Here is a 20,357-nt window from a genome sequence, read left to right on the forward strand (position 1 = left end):
ATCTGAATCGGCATTCATAATTGCATCAATTTTGACTGGCTGAAATACATCCCCAAACTAGGACTCGACATTTACAAACGATTTATAGATGACTGTAGAGACTCGCTGTTGTACCACTCTCCTTACCTCTTCTTTATATACGGATCATGAATTGAACTAAATGTTTTAAATTTGGTATAATAACTCTATAAGACCTATTGCTACTGCATCCCATTTCTTGTGAAGCAGGGGAAGTGAGTTCATTCAAAGAGTGGCTGGGCTCTCCCTCAAAGATATGGGGAGGTCAGTAATTCAAGAGGGACTCAGAGTAGAGTTGCTAATCCTACACATTGAAAGGAGACAGTTTAGGTAGTTCGGGCATCTAATTAGGATGCCTCCTGGACGCTTCTAAGGTTTCTAGGTGAAGTGTTTCGGCATTTCCTACCACTAAGAGGCTCCGGGGCAGACCCATGGCTTATTGCTGACATTAGGCTTAGGAACAGCTCGGTGTCCCCATGGATGAGCACAAAGATTGTTGGGCTGACGGAGGTCTGAGTTTCCCTGCATAGAGTTTTGAGCCCACAACATGAACACAGATAGCAGTAAAGGGTGGATGCATGGATGACTGTGTAAGTTAGTGTACCCCGAGACTGTTCTACCTGTTACAGTTTCTTAAGAAATTATTCTTGCTAAATGTCTCAGTTAGATCTGGTAATGTCTCCAATATTCTGACAAATTTCAGTCTGGGAAGTTCCCATCAATATTATGAAAGCAGCAAAAACATCTAAGTTTCTTTTTTTCTTCCTTTTATTTTTTTAATGACTGTGATACTTAATTTGGGCCCTGTGGCAAATAATAACTGGATAAATAGATAAATAGTCCAGTTTATTATACTGGAATTAGATGAGTTAGTGAGCTTTTACTGTGAATGAGAAAGAACCCAGGTATTGTTTCATTTAGGGCTTATTGCTCTCTGCTGCAAATATTAAACACTCAGTGCTGTCTGCGTTAAGCTGCAGAAAATAGTTTGCCATCCAGCCATTAATTGCCTTAAGACAATCCATTAGAATGGAATAGGAAAATAATTTAAAACTACTACTAATAAGGTGTAATGACAAGATCTATAATAAGAATAACAAAGGTCTTAAAACAGATCCTTGCAGAACACCACATGAAAATTCAATTACATCTGACCAAAGGTTTTCCACTGAGAGAAAGTAAGGTTCCCTGCCAAGAAATCCCTACTATAAATCTGCTGTTCTTTTTTTGCACTTAAAAATATAAATACTAACATAAACAACTGGAGAGATACATACTCCTGCTGCATCCTCTTCTTTGAGTTGGTATCTGTTTCCAAAAACAACCTCCAGCTCTGTTATGCATCTTCAGTCCGCCCAAACTGCCCAAAGACACCAAGTTGATATGCAGTGTTACTTTTTATGCTGTATACACAAACAAGTAGCTGGCTGCTCACAGATAGGCATTTTGGCATCAGTCTCTGTGGTTTCATTTTTAACATAGAGTGAACACTATGTTATCATCTCTGCACATTCAGCAGTTTACCAACAGGTAAGGATGTGGATTTTTTTTTAATGAGGTTAGGATAAGTTAATGCATTACACTAGAAATGCATTAACTCTTCTGGTTCACCTTTGTAAAGGGATTGATTTACAGGTGAGTTTACTGCAATGATATTTTCATAATCTATAACTCAGACTACATCTCGATTTCAAATGTCAGCATTTATTTTTCCATCTTCAACTTACAGAAAAAAATGTCAAGTATTGTTCACAATCCTTTCAGATACTTTAAATAATTCAGGTGAAATGAGGTTTAAACTGTTTGTGTTTCATGTTTGTACAGTTAATAACAGTTCTGTAATAGTTTAAGTGCACAATAAGAAATGCAATATTGTTCATTTGGGTTCCTTTAGGTCTTCAGAGCTTCTAGAAACACTTCTACAAAGAAGCTGCAGTTTACATTCTACCATAGTCAGAGTCTCCATCTGTTTATCTTTAGAAATTACATTTGGATCAACACAGATGATTTGAGTGTGTATAGATCCTGAAGCACTTTAAATAATCTGTAGCCAAAGTATATCCGTGTTTAATTGAGTTGCTATTACAAAAGAAAAGAAAAATATATCACTGAAGATTAAATGTGTGAAGGAAATCTGCACTTTTTTGTGTATTAGCACCAATTTCTGACAGCAAGAAGGCTGTGAATTAGAGATATCAAATTATTCTTATCTCCCTAAATACAGAAATGTGTTCAGTATACACAGCTATCACCACACGCCCTCTGGTCATGACTTATTAACTGGGAGGACGAGAAACTCCTTCTAGTTTCAACTACCTTTACTTGATACAGAACAAACTGTATTCATGTTTAAACTGTCATTATTACCCATATTCATGTTATCTATGCAGTAAACTGAAGCATCGCTTCCTTTTCCTGAGAGTTCATAACACATTATAAAAACTTTACACCTACAACTTACTTGTAATCAGCAAGAAAACATGGTGCAGATAAGGTACACATAACAGAGAACTCTCCAGACTCTCAGCTTTAATTGTGACAGTTCTTTCTTCATTTCCTCAACAGGGAGGTTTGTTGTCAAACGGATTTCAAACATCAAAAAGGCAGAGGAAGAGGAGACCATTAACATCAGTTTGGACAGTCGGATCCAAACGGATATCTCTCTCATCAATGGGATTTGTTTTTACCAGTTGGATAAAATTTTATATAAAATGATAAAAGGTGTTGAGGACTCCCTACACACAGTCTGCAGGATGGGTTCAGTGTGACAGAGACACTCTGGGGGGAAGAAGAGTCAGACTTCGTCTGCCCGGAGTCACAGCTCAAGTCTCTGGAAAATATCCACTCCTTAAACCATTAACAACCAAGTGGTCGAGCACATAAGACGTTTTCCATTGCTTTTTTCTTGGTGGAGTAGTTAAAGGGTTAAGCTAACTGTCTGCACTCATAAATAAAGATTTACCAGAGAGAGAAGACCATAATAAAATCATCTGTCTATGCCATTATCTGCAGATGAGTCAGAAGGGAAAAAACTACTAGGTGAAACTGTGCACCCTAAAGCCTGAGATTATACTTCACAGCTCTCACAAGTATTTGTTGACTTTAGTGCAGGACAATGTCACAGTTTTGTTTTATATTATCTGTGATGGTGTATAGGAATTTCTTTTACTTATGTATTAATCACATTATTTTATTGTATGATACCTTGGTGCCACTGGATTCTAACATGTCTCACACTCATGCAGTTAGACAGATGGTGGGGGTCTAGTAAGGATGTTGGGGGGAAGCAGACAGCTCCACAGGAAGAATCTTTTCTTTCTTTGAGGACTCTGTGAGGTAGCAAGGGAGTGTGAACCTTAAGGTGTGAAACAGCTGTGTACTGTATTTTGTTCCTGGAGAAGGTTTTTAACTGAGAGCCATGCTAGGCTCAGGGAGACTCTGCTGACCGTCTGCCCCGCGGTCATGTAGGCTCTCCACAAGCTTGGTTTGTCTGTTCTTTGTTTTTGATTAAAGAATGTTAGCTACCGCTCACCGCTCGTCTGCAGGCTTTATTTAAAGGGAAACTTCCACAACAATGGCTAACTAAGACAGCACATCCTGCACAGCTCACTAGCAACCGAGAGATAGGAAATCATTCACCCCCACACCTACAACCATTTATGGATTAGCAGTGGCTCTAACATTGAAAGAACACTCATGCAAGCATAGGAATAGAGAGGTTAGATAGATTAGATTAGATAAAACTTTATTAATCCCTTGGGTGGGTTCCTCTGGGAAATTCGGTTCCCAAATAGCACAGCACCAACAGAAGTTACAGAATGTGAGCAGAAATATACTATATATACACATATATAAATCCAGGACATATATAAATACAGAGAATACAAAAGGGATAAATAGGAATAAGAATACAAAGGAATTGCACATTTCAAATATTGAACTCTATTGCACTGTTGGATATTAACAAAAAGTATTGCACAAAAGGTAATTGCACAGTGAAGTGAAGAGGCACTACAGCTTAGTTGTTCCCCCCTCCTTTGTCCTCCTGTTTCCCCTCCCTCTCCCCTCCAGGGAGGAGTTAAACAGTCTGATGGCGTGTGGGACAAAGGAGTTTTTAAGTCTGTTGGTTCTTGTCTTTGGGAGAAGCAACCTGTCACTGAACAGACTCCTCTGGAATAGCATGCAAAGGCTGCATGGAAATGCAACACTGCTAACTATTGAAGCACAACAAGTCAAAAATATTCAACAAAGAATTAAATACCACGAATTAAAGATAGGCAGTTTATCAAATTTATTAGATTTTTCTTTTGTTTAACCAATTTTAAACTTTCTTTCTTCTTGGAATGATTCATCTGATATCAAATAAAAGTTCTGAAATATCTTAAAACAGGCGCAAAACACGAACATCAAGGCATCAAGCTGTTTGCCTGAATTTGAGCAAAGTAAGACCACTTCTTGCATGTGTAGCCCTGACAATGCTGTTTGTTAACATAAAGTATCCAGTGCTTCTGACTCTCTTTAGTCTCTGTACAGCTCTTCAGACTGTGGCATTGTAAAGAAACCACGGCAGACCCAATGACGTTTTCGTGCTTTTCAGCATCTTTACTGACTTGCTTTCATCAGCGGTTGTCATTTCCACACGGCTGGAGCACAAACACCAACAGCAACAATAACCAGGACCCAGTGCAGACTTTTTATGTCGGTGAGGCATGATTGCAGATGCCGTGCAGTTGCATCCACCTCCCCTGCAGCAGCAGCGCAGACCACGCCCCACCACAGGCATAAAAGTATGTTTGACGTTATTTTGATAAGTGGTGTAAACTGACATTGTGAACTGCTAAACAGCACGTTTTAAAATAAGAAAAAGATTAAAGATTAAAAAGCAGAGAAGCTGACCAGTTTCTGTAACTCCCTCTGTTTTACTGCTTTTATCATTTTCATTTGACTATTACAGCCACGTCATGATAGTGGTATGGCAATTCAGTGCTGTTTTGCATTTTAATTTTTGCTGAAGGAGAATTCAGGACAGGTGATTTACACAGCAGGTGCCAGGACAGCTGACCTGGTTGAGTCAGCAGTCTGTGCACTGCAGGCTAACACCCATCTGTGTAGCGGCCTGGGTTGAAGTCTTTCAAAGTGTTTAATGTCTGTGGAAAACAACATTATACTGACACTGATAACTCTGTGTCCAACTGTGAAAGATTTACTGCATTACATGAAAGTGTGACATTACGGTTTTGCTGAAGTTTTATAGGAATTTGTTTTAGATTATGTATCAGTGCTTTATCTCCACTTATTGTATACTGTCTCTTTCAATCCTGCAGTGCAACACTAGTATGGAATCAGCATCAATTCAGCTAAACCCTAGAAATTTGTTTAAGTAAAATACCCCATGCTGTGCAGTTATGCTGCAAAAGATGTAGGCTGCTGGGGATTCCCGTGATGCATTGAGTATTTCTTCTTCAGTCACCTTTCTCACTCAGTATGTGTTAACAGACCTCTCTGCACTGAATCATATCTGTTATTAATCTCTGTCTCTCTTCCACAGCATGTCTTTATCCTGTCTTCCTTCTCTCACCCCAACCAGTCGCAGCAGATGGCCCCGCCCCTCCCTGAGCCTGGTTCTGCTGGAGATTTCTTCCTGTTAAAAGGGAGTTTTTCCTTCCTACTGTCGCCAAAGTGCTTGCTCATAGGGGGTCATATGATTGTTGGGTTTTTCTCTGTATGTATTATTGTACGATCTACTGTACAATATAAAGCGCCTTGAGGTGACTGTTCTTGTGATTTGGCGGCATTTAAATAAAACAACTTGAATTGAATTGAATTATTCCAGTTATGATTGGATGCGACAGTGTGACTCAATGTCCAGTTGTATCCCTGAGAGTGTACCGGAGGAGGTTGTGTTTCTGAAACAGAAGGTCCACAAATGAAAAATGTCTGTTTTGTGAAAGTGAAGTATGATCTAAAAAGTGTCAAGTATCCGAATGATGACTAATAACCATAGCTGGCAACTCAGTCCAGTTTTTTTTTTTTTTTTCATTGCATTGACTAAATTACAAAAAATTGCTTATATCTATTTTAACACTGCAGGATTGTTTCTTGTTTCCCTCAGTAACACTACATTTAGTAGGAAATTAGAAGAGTTTATTTTTAATTCTGTCATGCTGACAGAATGACATTAAATGACAGTAGAACATCCTTCAACATAATGAATGAAACAGCAAACAGATCAATAGAAAATACTGTTTTTCCACATGAAATCACGCATTACTTAAAGCAAATTATGCTGTACTTAAAATTACAGTATAATCATATCAGATTTGTTCCAGTTCTCAGTGTGTCTGCTCCTCTCTTTCCCTCTCTGTCTCCTCAACAGGATCATTTGTAGTCAATGTGACACAGACCTGCTATCAGGCAGAGGAGAACCACAACATCACACTGGAGTGGACGTTTACCACCAGACCTGATGGATCCACAAACTCTGTTTCCATCAGGTGTCAACACAAGACTAATTTTAAAACCTTTGGCTTCTATCATGTGTCCAATGGTGTTGAAGTGTCAGCATCTTCAACTGTCCAGACTCAGGACGATGACTCGGGTCTGTACCTGTGTGAGGTACTGATCATGGTGCTGGTTATGAGAGCTGTCGCCTCAGCATCACAGGTAAATTACTAAGGAGTATTTGTATTATTTTCTTTTTTTCTTCTTTAAATATAATTTCACCACTGAGGATAATAAGGGCATTACTGCTTTTCATAACAGATGCATAATATATATTTTAATGGCAACACATGTCTCTGTGTTTTTTACAACAGCAGCTGATCAACGTCAGAGACTGACACTGTCAAGCATGAGCTTGTACGTTGGTCTGGGGCTGGGAGTAGCTGCTGTAGTTTCTGTGATTATTGGAAAGGAGAAAAAGCCACAAAACCCAGCAGGGAGTGCCTTAGAGACACAACCCATCAGGACTAAGGAGACTTTTTCTGAAGGACCCGCTTCCTATGAGGACACATCATTTCAGATGTACTTATAGACATGAACCTCTCTCCCAATAACATCTGTTTGAAATGTCAGACAGCAGTTTATGATCTAAAACAGAAAACTGTAGTTTTTCTGTTTCATTATGTTTGTGCCACACTTGGTTTGACTGTTACATAACTAATAATAATAATGATGGATTGCATTTATATATTCGAGAACCTCAAAGCGCTGTACAATGCCACTATTCATTCACTCTCACATTCACACACTGGTGGAGGCAAGCTACAGTTGTAGCCACAGCTGCCCCAACTACAGCTGTTTCCTCCGATGTGTAAAGAATGAAACAATGATCAAACATTTACTGTTTTATTATAAATTTCATTACATCTTTGACGTTCTCATTTAACCCCCATATTACTGTTTTAAGTAATGTTAATTTTAAACTTGTTTTGAGAGATCAAGGAATTCTTGCATGTCCTAACTGACATGGATATGGTTTGGTTAGTGTTGCTTTTTTATTTTGTTTGATATTTATTGTGTTGTTTAGGGTGTTTTACTGAAGCAGTTTGCAATAAGTTCCATAAAATAATAATAAGTTATTATTAATACTACTACTACTACTAATAATAATAATATATTTGATTGGATACAGTGAAGTGGTGAGCTTATAGCACCATCATCTGGCCAAGAGGGTGAATTTCACTTAGTTCCATAAGTGGAGGAAAATACTTATTTTCATGGATATTTTTCTTTCCCTATAAAACAAATCTATCCATGCCTAAATCATTTTGATGAAATTCTTGTTGCTGTTATGCTCCTCCTCCATAATGCATAAAGAACTGTATGTTGTATCTTCATGCAGGAACAACGTCTCATATTGACCTCAGAATCTGTTTCCAGACATGATTTGTGTCCTGCAGGCAGCGTCTTGAAATCTGAGTGTGGTTCAAAGTTTAGACTGGATTTAAAACAAGAAGAAAGCATCGGGCATGAGATATGAAATTCCTCCAGTTCACGAACTCCAGGGCCCTGTTTCAGGAAGCCGGTTTAGAAAACTCAGAGTGAAAAACGATACTCAGGGTTGAGTAACCCCGAACTGTCCAACTCGGAATATTCGGTTTCAGAAAGGCTGATAACAATTAGTTCAATCAACGCGGAGTTGCTTTAACCCCAAGTGAAGCGCGCGGACGAGGATACATAAAGCCCTGATAAGCGGAGCACAGATTAAGCGAGTCACCATGGAGACGGAGGGAAAGAAGGCGCGGTCAATGTATTTCACAGCGCTTGAGGCCGAAATTCTGATGGCAGCATATGCCGATAACATGCAAATTCCGCGGAAAAAAGTAACACAGCCACAGCTGCAAAAGAAAGGGAGCATGCATGGCAAAACATAGCCGACAGAGTCAATGCCTGAGTGTTAATATAAACATTGATCGAGGGATTTCCACCCATTTAACACGTTATTTTATCATATGTTATTTTATTTGTTATTTTATACATTTTATTTTGTGATGTGATGTGAGCGCAGGTGCAACCCAACAGGCCCCAAACGTTCCTGGCAGCAAGTAAAAATGAAATATAAAAATATAGTCCAAACAGGTAAGGTGTAATTGTATTATGAGCCATAGTGCTTGGTCTGTTCGTCCCATGTAAATCAATTGCAGTTAGAGGCTACATTAATTTTCTTTCTGTAAGCACTTATTGAAATTATCTGAGCACATTACAAGTACATATTTGCTTACTCTGTATGCTCAAATGTGACCCGTTATAGCCAACAGAAAAAAAGCGGAGGCCCGAAAAACAGGTGGGGGTCCTCCACCACTCACAGAGGCTGAGCAGTTGGCCCTCAGCCAAAACAGTGGACGCCCTGTGGCCGAAGGCATCTCTGCGGGGACATCCTCTGAGTCAATAACCCCGCAAGACACAAGTGCCTACATAGGGGGTAAATTCAAAATAATACATGATGTGCATACATCCTTTCTTCACAGTCACCTTTGCAGTGCTACTCATTCATTTGATAAACTCTTTACCATAATGAATTATTTTGTAGTGAAGTTATTTTCCTACTGATTTTGCCTTCCCTCAGGCTTGGTTGTCTTTGAGAGCATAATGACAATGAAGTGTAAGGTGATTGGTATGTTTGTTAATTGCCATTTGGTCCCTTGTAAGTCATAAGTGACCTGTATAAACCTCATATTCTATCAGTTGATGGTGGTGGTGTACTGCATCTGGTGCAGCCTCCTGTTGAGCCAGACCAACATGCAGTTGTGAGTAATACTCCACAGATTATATGAGTTTACAGTAGAACAGCAATGTTGTTTATTTCTTTACTACAGGAAAATAATGAAGAAACATTGACAGCTGTTACAGAGGAGGAAGCAACAGAGACACTTTATGAGGTTTACATCTTTTAATACTTTGTGTACAGGAAATACAGGCGACCAATAAAGCCAGTTGAACAAAAAATCTGTTTATTCTTCTTTCAACATGTTGAGGTGATGGGTCAAAAGAAATGATTGTGACATATGGTGTCTCTGACTGCTCTTCCATCTTGTATGTCCGTGGGAGGGTCAGGATGTTCATGGTTTGGATCACTGCTGATGTCTGGTTCAGAAGGACAGTGTTCTCCTCTAATTGTGGCAATGTTGTGAAGAATCACACATGCCACAATAATGTCACATGCCCTTTCTGGGGTGACCCTGAGTCTTTGCAGGCACTGGAACCGGGCCTTAAGCATTCCGATAGTCATTTCAACTCTGGCTCTTGTCCTGCAATTAGCCAGATTATATCGCTGCTGTGGGCCCGGTTCAGGGTCAGAGTAAGGGGTAAGCAAATAGGGTAAACATGGATACCCCCTATCACCAAGCAAGTAGCCAGTGAACTCTCCTAAGACAGAAGGATACACTTCAGTTCAAATGTCCCTGAAGCAATTGGTCTTTATATATTTTAAAGTATTCTCAACTCACCATGTCCAAATTTTGTGCTCAGTGTACATTCACGGAATATTTGTGAGTCATGGACAGAGCCTGGCCACTTGGCTTCCACATTTGTGATAATGTTGGCAGCATCACATATGATCTTCACAGTGCAGAGAACACAAATTAGCATCCATTACTATAATGAAATAATTTGTTAGTTTGAAATGCTACAGGGAACTATGTACCTGTACATTAATGCTGTGGAAAGACTTCCTGTTCACATAGTCTCCTTCATTTACTGAAGGAGCAATGATTGGAATGTGAGTGCCATCTGTATAGCCAATCACGCCTGGGAACCGTGAAAATAAATGTAAAATTTAAGTAGTAGTTCAAGTATCACCACATCATGAATTAAGTTTTGGTCATCCTGATACCTGCAATTTTGTGGCATCCCTCTTTGATAAATCTTGTGGGTCTATGACCGGGGAACACCACAAACGTGTACAGGAGACGTTTCAGTGCAACTGTAACATTCCTGACTGCCCGACAGACAGTAGCCTTGGAAACGTGCTCAGCGTCACCAATATTATACAGAAAGCTCCCGTTTGCAAAAAACCGAAGTGCAATACACATAATATGTAATGAACTGAGAGCATGTCCGCGATGTGTCACATGCGTAATATATGGCCTGAGGATGTTATCCAAATAAATTATAGATTGTGCTGAGAAACGGTGACGTTCACACAGAAAATCATCAGGAAATGATAAAATGTCCAAACGCGCTCTGATCACTCTCTCCCGGCGGAGAGCTCTGCAGAGAATTTGGGCTTCACGATCTACTGGCTCTTCAAGGAAGGGGCACGCCATGTCTGACACTTCCTACTGTCAGGTTTCCGACAAAGGGGCGGAGACAGTCAGGGTTAGTTGTAGTAAACCTGCTAGGGGGCAGGTTAGCTTCACGGCGTGTGTCGTCATAGTGACTCACTGAGGCTTCATCTGAACTCGCTTTGTGAAACCGAAAACCCAGAGTTTTCGTTAACTCAGGGTATACTTACTCAGTTTTTCCACTAAACCGGCTTCCTGAAACAGGGCCCAGCTCAAAGAAATCGAGTTCATCAGCCTGTGTGTGTTGATTTGAGAGAGAAATGAAATAAAAGCAGCAGCAGCCGCCTGCTGCCACAGCTTTAGTTTGAGTTTGTTGAAACCATAAGTTACATTTTAGGAACAGAAACCTGCAGCAGAATTTTACACTTTTTTATTTCTGCTTCTAAAGTATTTTTAAAACCATAAGCAATGAAACACTGAACCATCTGCTCACCTGAGACCCTTGTTTATGGAATATGCATGTATCAAAGTTTAATAACAAAGCCTAACTCTTGTATGCGCATAAAGAAATGACTATTTTCTCACTGCATGTTTGTTATTGCAAATCTTGTAAACTCTGTTATTAATAAAGTTTATTGCTGTTTGTAAAAACAAGGGTCGTGACAGTGTGCTCCTTAAAGGAACACATACACGTTGAGGAAACAGGAAGCAAATGAAGTGTGTTATCTGCCGTAACAAAGTCCAGTCCCTACTGTCAGGATTAAATAACAGCACATTTCCTTCTTTGGTCTTGTTGAGTCCAGGCACTTGTTAAAGTTTAACCACTGAATACAGCTGATAGGAAAACAGCACATTTATAGGCTAAATCCTCTGGTGGATTAAAGGCTGTACAAACTGAAGAGAGCAAAAGTTTTTTTTTTGTTTTCTTTTTAAAGTTCCCATTTGGTGGCAGGATGAGTGTCCAGCTTAGAAATAATAAACAGGACACACATGGGAGCATAACCTACCCCATCATCCTTTCTGCAGTGATACATGAGCACATAATATGCACTTCATATCACAATGAGGCTTTCTGATACTTCAAACATACATTACACAGTCTTGGATTCTTGAACCTCAGGTTTTCTGCCTGATGGCTCCCTCCAAGTCCTGCTTTTAGTTTCTCTTGGTGCAAAACGACACCACAAAGCTCCTGTTAAACATTTAAATGAAATTTTGGTATCTTCTCAGCCGAGTACGACATCTTAAGGCACAGAAGCGATTAACCAGTAAAACTGCAAAGCCAAGTAAAGCTGCCAGTTCGAATCCCAGTGAAGTGTAGAGGACCATCCTTTGCATCCAGGTGTGTGCTGATGGACTCAAAGTTGATCCCTGAGGTTTGGAACGAACAGCAGCTGCTGCAAAGGAGAGAAAAATTAAGAGAGAATATTTTAATATCATTGGTAGCTGTTAGCAGTTCCTGTTCTGAAAACATCATAAAGAAAGAAACAACAAAAAACTTTGATAACAACTGGAGCACAAAGAACTCGATGAACAATAAGATTACTGACAGGCCCTGCTGCTCTCTTATATTGCAGAATTGGTAAATATGAAGTTAAAGGGAACCAACAAGTTAACTGTATATCAGTACAGTGACATATAACCCCTTTAACCTGGGGGGTCGAACTCAAGGGCCGGTGTCCTGCAGGTTTTAGATAACACCATGGGTCAACACACCTGAATCAAATGATTACTTCATTACCAGGCCTCTGGAGAATTATAAGACATGTTGGGGAGGTAATTTAGCCATTTAAATCAGCTGTGTTGGATCAAAGACACATCTAAAACCTGCAGGACACCGGCCCTCGAGGCCTGGAGTTCGACACCTGTGCCTTGAACATTGGAAATTGCCTTTTCTACTCTTTTGTCCAGCTTTGAAAAGGCAAAAAAAAAACCTTTCAAGGTTCTGACATGCAGACACAGTATCCTTCAGATAGAAAAAAAATACAGCTATTTGCAGACTTTATGCTTTCAAGATTTACATTACTTCGATCTTTAAAGCACAGGCAGGAGGAACTTCATCTAATTTTAAATCTTTATAAAAACTATTTGTACTGCTTTTATATAAAAGCAGTACAATATATTTATGCTATTTTTAAAGAAGTGTTATTCGAATGTATATTTAGAATAAAAACTGATTGTATTATTTGTTTTAGGAAAACAAATATTCTTTGTTGGTTTCTGAATGTCAAGATGGAGTAATTCGTACTGCTTTAATCTTCTTACCACGTATGCTGAGTCGACAGTAGTCAAAGCCATAATCATACTCTGTTTTCACCTCACACAGGTACAGACCCGAGTCATCAGTCCTGAGTCTGGACAGTTGAAGTCTGATTCGTCCTTCTCTGAGGGCGTCTTTGTCACTCTGGACTCGTCCTGAAAACTTTGCATCCTGAGACTCTGACACCTCAACACCACTGGACACATGATAGAAGCCTGAGGTTTCATAATTAGTCATCTGTTGACAGATGATGGAAACAGAGTTTGTGGAGTTGTCAGGTTTGGTGGTGAACGTCCACTCCAGTGTGATGTTGTGGTTCTCCTCTGCCTGATAGGAGGTCTGTGTTACATTGACTACAAATGATCCTGTTGAGGAGACAGAGAGGGAAAGAGAGGAGCCGACACACTGAGAACTGGAACAAATCTGTTGTTGAGCTTTATTTGGAGTTCATAAAGTGAAGCTGTAAACTAACCAGAGACACATGAGGTGAGGATGATGAGCAGCAGGATCCTGCAGATCATCTTCTCCCTGTGAGAGGAGACAGAGGTGAAGAGTCATCAACACATGAGGTCAAAGGTCAGTCAGTACAGCTAGAAGAAGGAAAATCTACAGTCTGACTTCATTCACTAATCACAACATCTGATCCTGTTCATGATCTTGTTAGAAGTAACGTTAACTCGGTCACCAAGTGCTGAAAAAAATATTTAGTCTTTTTACTTCAGTAGAAGTCAGAATCCTGCTTATGCAACCATGACGGGTGTGGCTTATGACTCAGCTGCAGGGATGGGGTGGAGCAGCAGGTTCAGGGTGTGGTTTCAGGGGAGGCTGACCCACATAGCTGTTTATCATCACTTGGTCATTCATTCTGTATTTCAGTAGGTTAACAGAACCTGACAGGATTGGTGTGTGAAGCAACAAAGGTAGCAAACGCTGCAAATAAATATAGCTCGACTTTGACTTCGGTGTGTCCTTCAGGTCCTTCTTGTTAAAGTAACATGTTAGCATCAACTTTAAAAAAAAAAAAATCCAGGACAAAGATTATTACAAAAAAAGTCATCAAAACAAAGCACTTGAGGTAGGTTTGGAAAAGTAAAAATATATCAACACGTTCTAGCTTTGGCTTCTCAAGTTCATAGAGACTCAAACAGCCACAGAGCTATTATAATGTCACTCACCACAGCTGTGCAACACTAAGCATCATTCCCTTCAGCCTCTGGGAGAAAAAAAGTTACTATGGCCTTAGTCCGCGCCCAGTACATAGTAGGGATCGGCAGATAGATCGAAATATTAATATTAATAGTATCCATGTCGACACTGGTATTGGTGTCAGATCGATATGAATGTGGTGCAATCGATACTGTCTTTTCTCTTTTCTTCGTTCAGTGCGTTGGTCCCATTTCAAAGTGATCGGTCATCACGGAGGCCCTCTAGTGATGAGTGAATAACTTTTATGCTTAAAAAAAATATATTTAAATTATAAGCAAAACTTAGCTGTGATGAGGATTGGGAAAGCTGGGATTTATGTGTCAGAGGTAACCAATTCAAAAATCATCATTAGGCCGTAACACAGTGAGTTACATCCGTCGACAGGTACAGTGGGAGGATGACATCAGGAAGGGGGTAAGGGTAGCCCAAACTAGAAAACAGCTTATCCCTAAATCAGGGCCCATTTATTCTAGCGGGCAGTGTTAATGCAGATAAGGGGAAGACACCCTGGGTTAGACAGACTCACTTTGTAGCATAAGGCAGGTGCCTTATGCTACAAAGTGAGCATAAGCACAACAATCATATGACCTCCTATGAGCAAGTGTTTTGGCAACAGTGGGAAGGAAAAACTCCCTTTTAACAGGAAGAAACCTCCAGCAGAAACAGGCTCAGGGAGGGGCGGGGCCATCTGCTGCGACTATTTGACAAGCTGTAAAAGACACCAAGAGATTAATAATAACTAATAATTCTCATCAATAACACAGACATGAGTTCATCAGGCCTCTCTGTGTTGATTTGACAGGCAAATGAAATGAAAGCAGCAGCAGCAGCAGGCTGCTGCCAAAGCTTTAGTTTGACTCTGTAGAAATCCAAAGTTATATTTTAGCAGCAGAAACCTGCAGCAGAACCTTAGACTTTTCTTTTATTTCTGCTTCTAAATTATTTTTAAAACCATAACAACTGAAAAACAGTTGCTCGCTCTTTCTCTGTGGAGTTTGCATGCCCCCTCCTCCCCTCACCTCACACTGGATTCCTCTCAGTTCTTAAAAAGATTAGTATTTTTTTCCTCTAATATTAAAGGATAACAGATGCATATACATAAACAAAAGACTATTTTCTCACTGCATGATTGTTATTGCAAATTTGTAAACCACATTATTACTAAAGTTTATTCCCGTTCTTGCTTCACATCTTGGTGTCGACACAAAAGGGTAATGGCTGTGTGCTTTTTAATGCAACGCGTACAGTTTTAGGAAACAGGAAGTGAATGAAATGTTTCATCTACTGTACTAAAGGCACATTTCCTTCTTTGGTCTTGTTGACTCTGATTATTGAATACAGCTGCTGGGAGAACAACATATTTATATGGGGAAAAGAAAAATGTCTTTTCACTCTAGCTGCGGTCCTTCTCCCACAAATCACCTCTGACACTCGTCTCCACCCACTCCACCCTTCCTGCACGCACTTCCTCGCTTCTCTTGTCTTTCGCTTTGGATGGTATTTAAAACTCATCTGCCTTCACTGTTACACCCGCCTCCTTCTCATTCACACACACGTACTCTGACTTACTTCTACTGGCTTTCTTTCAACTTCTAGCCAGAGCATCCCTCCACCTCTCCAGGCTTCTTCCACCTGCTCTCTACTCTCACTACAAATCACTATATGTGATCTGCAAACATCACAGTCCACGGACACTATTGCCTGACCTCATCTGTCAGCCTCTTCATCATCACTGCATTCAAGAAGCTCTTTCTTGGCATGAAGCCTGCTGCTCACTGATCATCAACAACTTTTTCCCATATCTTCACGGTGTGGCTCATCAGCTTGAGCCACCTGTACTTACTTGGGCTCTGCACATCACCCTTGCTCTTGGAAAATCAGCACCAGCACATTTGTTCCATGATTGTGTTCAACAGTCAGTTCAAAAACTCCACTGCTCTCTCTCTTTCTCTCTCTCTCTCTGCCAGATATCACACCTGCACAGGTTTGCCATCTGGGCCACATGCACTTCCACTCTCCATCCCCTTCACAGCTGCCCTCACTTCCTCTTTATTAACACTTTGCATTTCCTGGATCACCAACCGTCATCCATCACTACTCCCCCACCTCTCTCTCATTTTTCTTCATTCTCCTCAAAGTACCCCATCCAACCTCTTCAACACACCACCTTCACTCGCAGGCACATTTCCACCTCTATCCTCAATCCAAACCTGTTGCACATCCTTTCCTCACCAAGCCAATCGATGTAAGTCCTTTTTTTCTCTCCTTACTGAGACGATCCAACCGTTTAATGAATGAGTGAAAAGACAGCATCCTTCAGAGCAGAAGTACAAGACACTGCAGGTGAAAATGACCAAGAAATCACTGAGAAAAAGCGCTTACCCGCTTACCCTGCGATGACTGTGGACAGGGCACCGTGGGAATAAAACTCTGGCGCTGCTGAGCGAGTGAAGCACGGAGCTACATCCTCACACATGAAAAAAGGAAACACACAAATGTAGCACAAAAACGAACTCCGTGCTCCTATGATTTCCTCTCTCAGATATACCGCTGTCGTCTTCAGTGAGCCCGGGGCAGTGAAGCCCCGCCCTCTATAAACGTTGCCATCCATCGACCAATCAAGTCATTCTTAACTAATTCGACTGAGTTTTTATTTCTTTTTTCCTCCGCTTTTCTTGATATTCCGGTTATTTGGATATCACAAATTCAATTCATTTTTGTCCAAACTCACTGTTAAGCTTATTTTGTATAACAGATACATGAGCTAAAAGTTTATTTTTTATGATCTTTTTTTCGGTGACGCTGGAGAGGCAACTTTTTACACAGTTTTTACACATCGGGGAAGACAACGCGTGCCCTCGTGTACATCTGATTTATCCATGTGCTTGTATTCCTGTATAGGTGAAAGGGTTAACTGTTGTTATTAACACAAGGAAGAGTTCAGGTTGCCTTTGTCAGTGTTGTTTGGGCATCAAGCGGAATGGTCGGGACTGACGTGATCTATTACGATTCAGCTGTTTTCAAGGGCACTAGGAAAACATCCACACTCACAATGTTTGTCTAATGTGCGTGAGACAAATAACAGATCTGGCTGATCAAACCGGTGTTCTGACAACCTTCTACGTTGGCAAAACGTCCTACCGTAAGTAGTTTATGCACATTTCTGCAGTCACAGAGGAATTCCAGCACAAATATAAGTAGGTATGACGGTTTGCCACTTAACGTTGCCCATCAGAGTATGCTTGAAGCTTATATTCTTAAAGCCAGGGTGGTTTGCCACTTAATTTTACCCGTCAAAGTATGCTTGTAGGTAACATTCACAAAGGTAGCATGGTTTGACACTTAATTTTAGCTGTTAAAGTGTGTTTCTAGCTCATATTCACAAAGGTAGGACAATTTGCCACTAAATTTTAGCTGTTAAAGTATGCTTGTAGGTCACATTGACAAAGGTAGGATGGTTTGGCACTGAATTAATTTCATGAATTAATTTCAGAAACAACGGGTAGGATGGATTCCCAGAACACCAGCCGTTCAAATTTCCATCGTAATTGGGAAACTATGTGTAGTGATGGGATTTCCGGCTCTTTTTAGAGAACCGGCTCTTTCGGCTTTACTCACCAAAAAGAGCCGGCTCTTTCCTTCAGGTTGTTTTGTTGCTTTAATTAATTTATTATTAACAATAATATATACAATAAAAACAAACAATAAAATATACTTCCAAAGCAGAGCTACTAGATCACTTAAATTACACAATTGAAAGCATACTTGTATGGTTTGTGTATTTATACACAAGCACTCATATATATTCAAATAATAAAAAAAAAAAAGTTCATTTACCTGTTACTACCACACACCAAATCTGGTCTTTGGTACTTGCTGGCTTGTGTAGCCACTAGGTAACAAAAGCTCAACACTGCGCCCAGCATCGTGGAGCACTTCTGTTGTGTTTTGTACGTGTTTTGGAGTTTTTACGTGCTTCTGAGTTTTTACGTGTTTTGGAGTTTGTACGTGCTTTGTCTCTAGGGGCACCATAAATATATATAATATATATATATAATTTATTCACTCCACATAAAATGTAATAAATAAATCATATCTCAAAAACGAACTATTCACAGTTCAACTTTTAACTATTTCAATTTTCAGCTTCTTCCTTTTAAACAAATTTAAGAGCCATTTCGTTCACAACTTACACATCACTAATGTGAAGTTAACTGGCTGTAACCGGTTTCAATTCCTTTTCTCCTTATTTTTCAGGTACTTTGGGTTTTTAATCAAACTAATTCTTCGATGTTTTTTGTTTGATTTTATTTACTATCTTTTTTTTTTATTTAGTCTCTAGTGTTAGACAATTTTGCAGTTTTGAATTTCTTGTTTGTGTTTTTAGTTTACTTTACTCTTAGGTTTTGATTTGTTTTTGCTCTGTTAAATTCCCTTAAGCTGTACTAACAATGAGACTGTGTCGTGTTTGGAAATACAGCTCCAAAGTATAGTTGGAAACACCCAGGTCACGTGATTGTGGTTAATTGCGGTTTTGGTGCACTCCACCACAAATTCGCCAGGTGGCCTCGCTTACCTGCTGCTTCCAAGCAGGTGAGGCGCCTGCAGGTTATAACATCTTGGCTGATACTTGTTGCTACTGAATGGATGTTTTTGATGCTTCTATTTATAACAAGCGGCAACACGCCCGGATTTAATCGCGACAGTCCATTTCACACTGACCAACAGCTTTTCAACCTCACACATTCAGAGGTTGTTCAAGTAGGATAAAGAAACTTCATTATTGTTATTATTATTATTAGTAGTAGTATATTACTGCTCTGGAAGCCATATCTGGTGACATGGGCATGATTTATTCAGATTGAACCTGCATGTATGAGATTTCACGTTACAACAGTTGGAATAATAAAAAAAATATAATAATATTAATATTTTCTTGAGAGTTAGTACGAAGTAGACCATGTGCAATTAATGGATTTTTTTCTTGCTTTTTTGCAGGATGAATCGTCCTTCAGTTTCTGACTGAGCCGTATGTGGAGGAAACTCAAACATTAAGTGCAGCTGGCTGAAGCAGAATCAGCATGGACTTAGTTTCCTGTTAGAGGATCCAACACGAGGATCGGGGTCAGGAGAAGGGATGTCAGGGTTAAATAGTTTATTCTTCATAGAAATGATGCTGGACATGGGGTGTATATGCATGGGGTGTGTGTGTGTGTGGTAGAAGAAAATGTCCAGTGTACGGTAAGCCGCAGAGTCAGCAATTAAATCGGAGCTGGAAAGGCAACAGGTCTTGTGACTGTAATTAACTTCTTCACCACCAGGTGGTACTGCTGGGTTTCCCAACACACTTTATAGAGCATTTTCTATTGAAAGTAGGAACAATAGAGAAAAATAGAACTGAGAAATGTCTGCCTCTTTTATTGTGACATTGAAAGTTTCTTTTCAGATCATTTAATAAATTTACAGCACAGAGCACATCTCTCTCTCTCTCTCCGTGCCAATATTTATTTAATGACACTCTGGGTTTCAGGGATTGAACAGTCTGTATTGATCTTTACAATCCACAGCAAAAACAATAATGACATCAGATATTGTTTTATTCCTTACATGTGTGTGCGGCGTTAACCCCCCCCCCCCCCCCCCCCAAAAAAAAAACAAAAAAAAAACAAAAAAAACAAAACCTCTGGTTCATAAAAGAAAAGGTTATTCCCCGTGCCTCGCCTGCCTGGAAGCAGCAGGTACACCACATGTTGAAACTTGAGTGAAGTCCCAATACCGCAATTAGCCATGCTTACATGACGTGTGTTTCGACCCGACCACACCTTGGAGCAGTGTTTCCAAACATCTGAGCTTAGAAAGCTCAACACAGTGTGGAAATGTCATTACTGAGCGCCCCACCCAAACTCAGCTCAATAGTGAAGCTAGTGCTTCATTACAAGCTCTTGTAATGCTCTCTTGTATCAAATCCTGCCTCTGCTACACTGACTGTAGTCTGTCTGTCTGTCTGTCTGTCTGTCTGTCTATCTATCTATCTATCTATCTATCTATCTATCTATCTATCTATCTATCTATCTATCTATCTATCTATCTATCTATCTATCTATCTATCTATCTATCTATCTATCTATCTATCTATCTATCTATCTATC

At 39.9% G+C, this 20,357-nt stretch overlaps 1 protein-coding gene and 1 long non-coding RNA gene across 3 annotated transcripts; both read right to left on the reverse strand.

The window, feature by feature from the left end:
• Positions 1-9,200: 9,200 nt before the first annotated feature.
• LOC308401871 lies at positions 9,201-10,492 on the reverse strand. The gene is made up of 3 exons (XR_013972634.1): positions 10,163-10,492; positions 9,966-10,077; positions 9,201-9,885 (listed from the first exon to the last, which is right to left on the reverse strand). It is a non-coding gene; the product is annotated as an uncharacterized lncRNA (long non-coding RNA).
• Positions 10,493-10,752: 260 nt separating this feature from the next.
• LOC308401436 (uncharacterized protein) lies at positions 10,753-16,755 on the reverse strand. 2 transcript variants are annotated; one of them, XM_080889641.1, is made up of 4 exons: positions 16,599-16,755; positions 13,475-13,530; positions 13,008-13,367; positions 10,753-12,139 (listed from the first exon to the last, which is right to left on the reverse strand). In XM_080889641.1, the coding sequence occupies exons 1-4, from the start codon at positions 16,682-16,684 to the stop codon at positions 11,946-11,948; spliced, it is 696 nt and encodes a 231-aa protein (XP_080745767.1). In that variant the 5' UTR covers positions 16,685-16,755; the 3' UTR covers positions 10,753-11,945. The 2 variants fall into 2 exon arrangements, with proteins under 2 accessions (XP_080745767.1, XP_080745768.1); XM_080889642.1 differs by having other exon boundaries at positions 16,591-16,755.
• Between the last annotated feature and the right edge of the window lie 3,602 nt (positions 16,756-20,357).

Source organism: Rhamphochromis sp. 'chilingali' (assembly GCF_963969265.1).
Source record: "Rhamphochromis sp. 'chilingali' genome assembly, chromosome: 1".
Classification (NCBI taxonomy): domain Eukaryota; kingdom Metazoa; phylum Chordata; class Actinopteri; order Cichliformes; family Cichlidae; genus Rhamphochromis; species Rhamphochromis sp. 'chilingali'.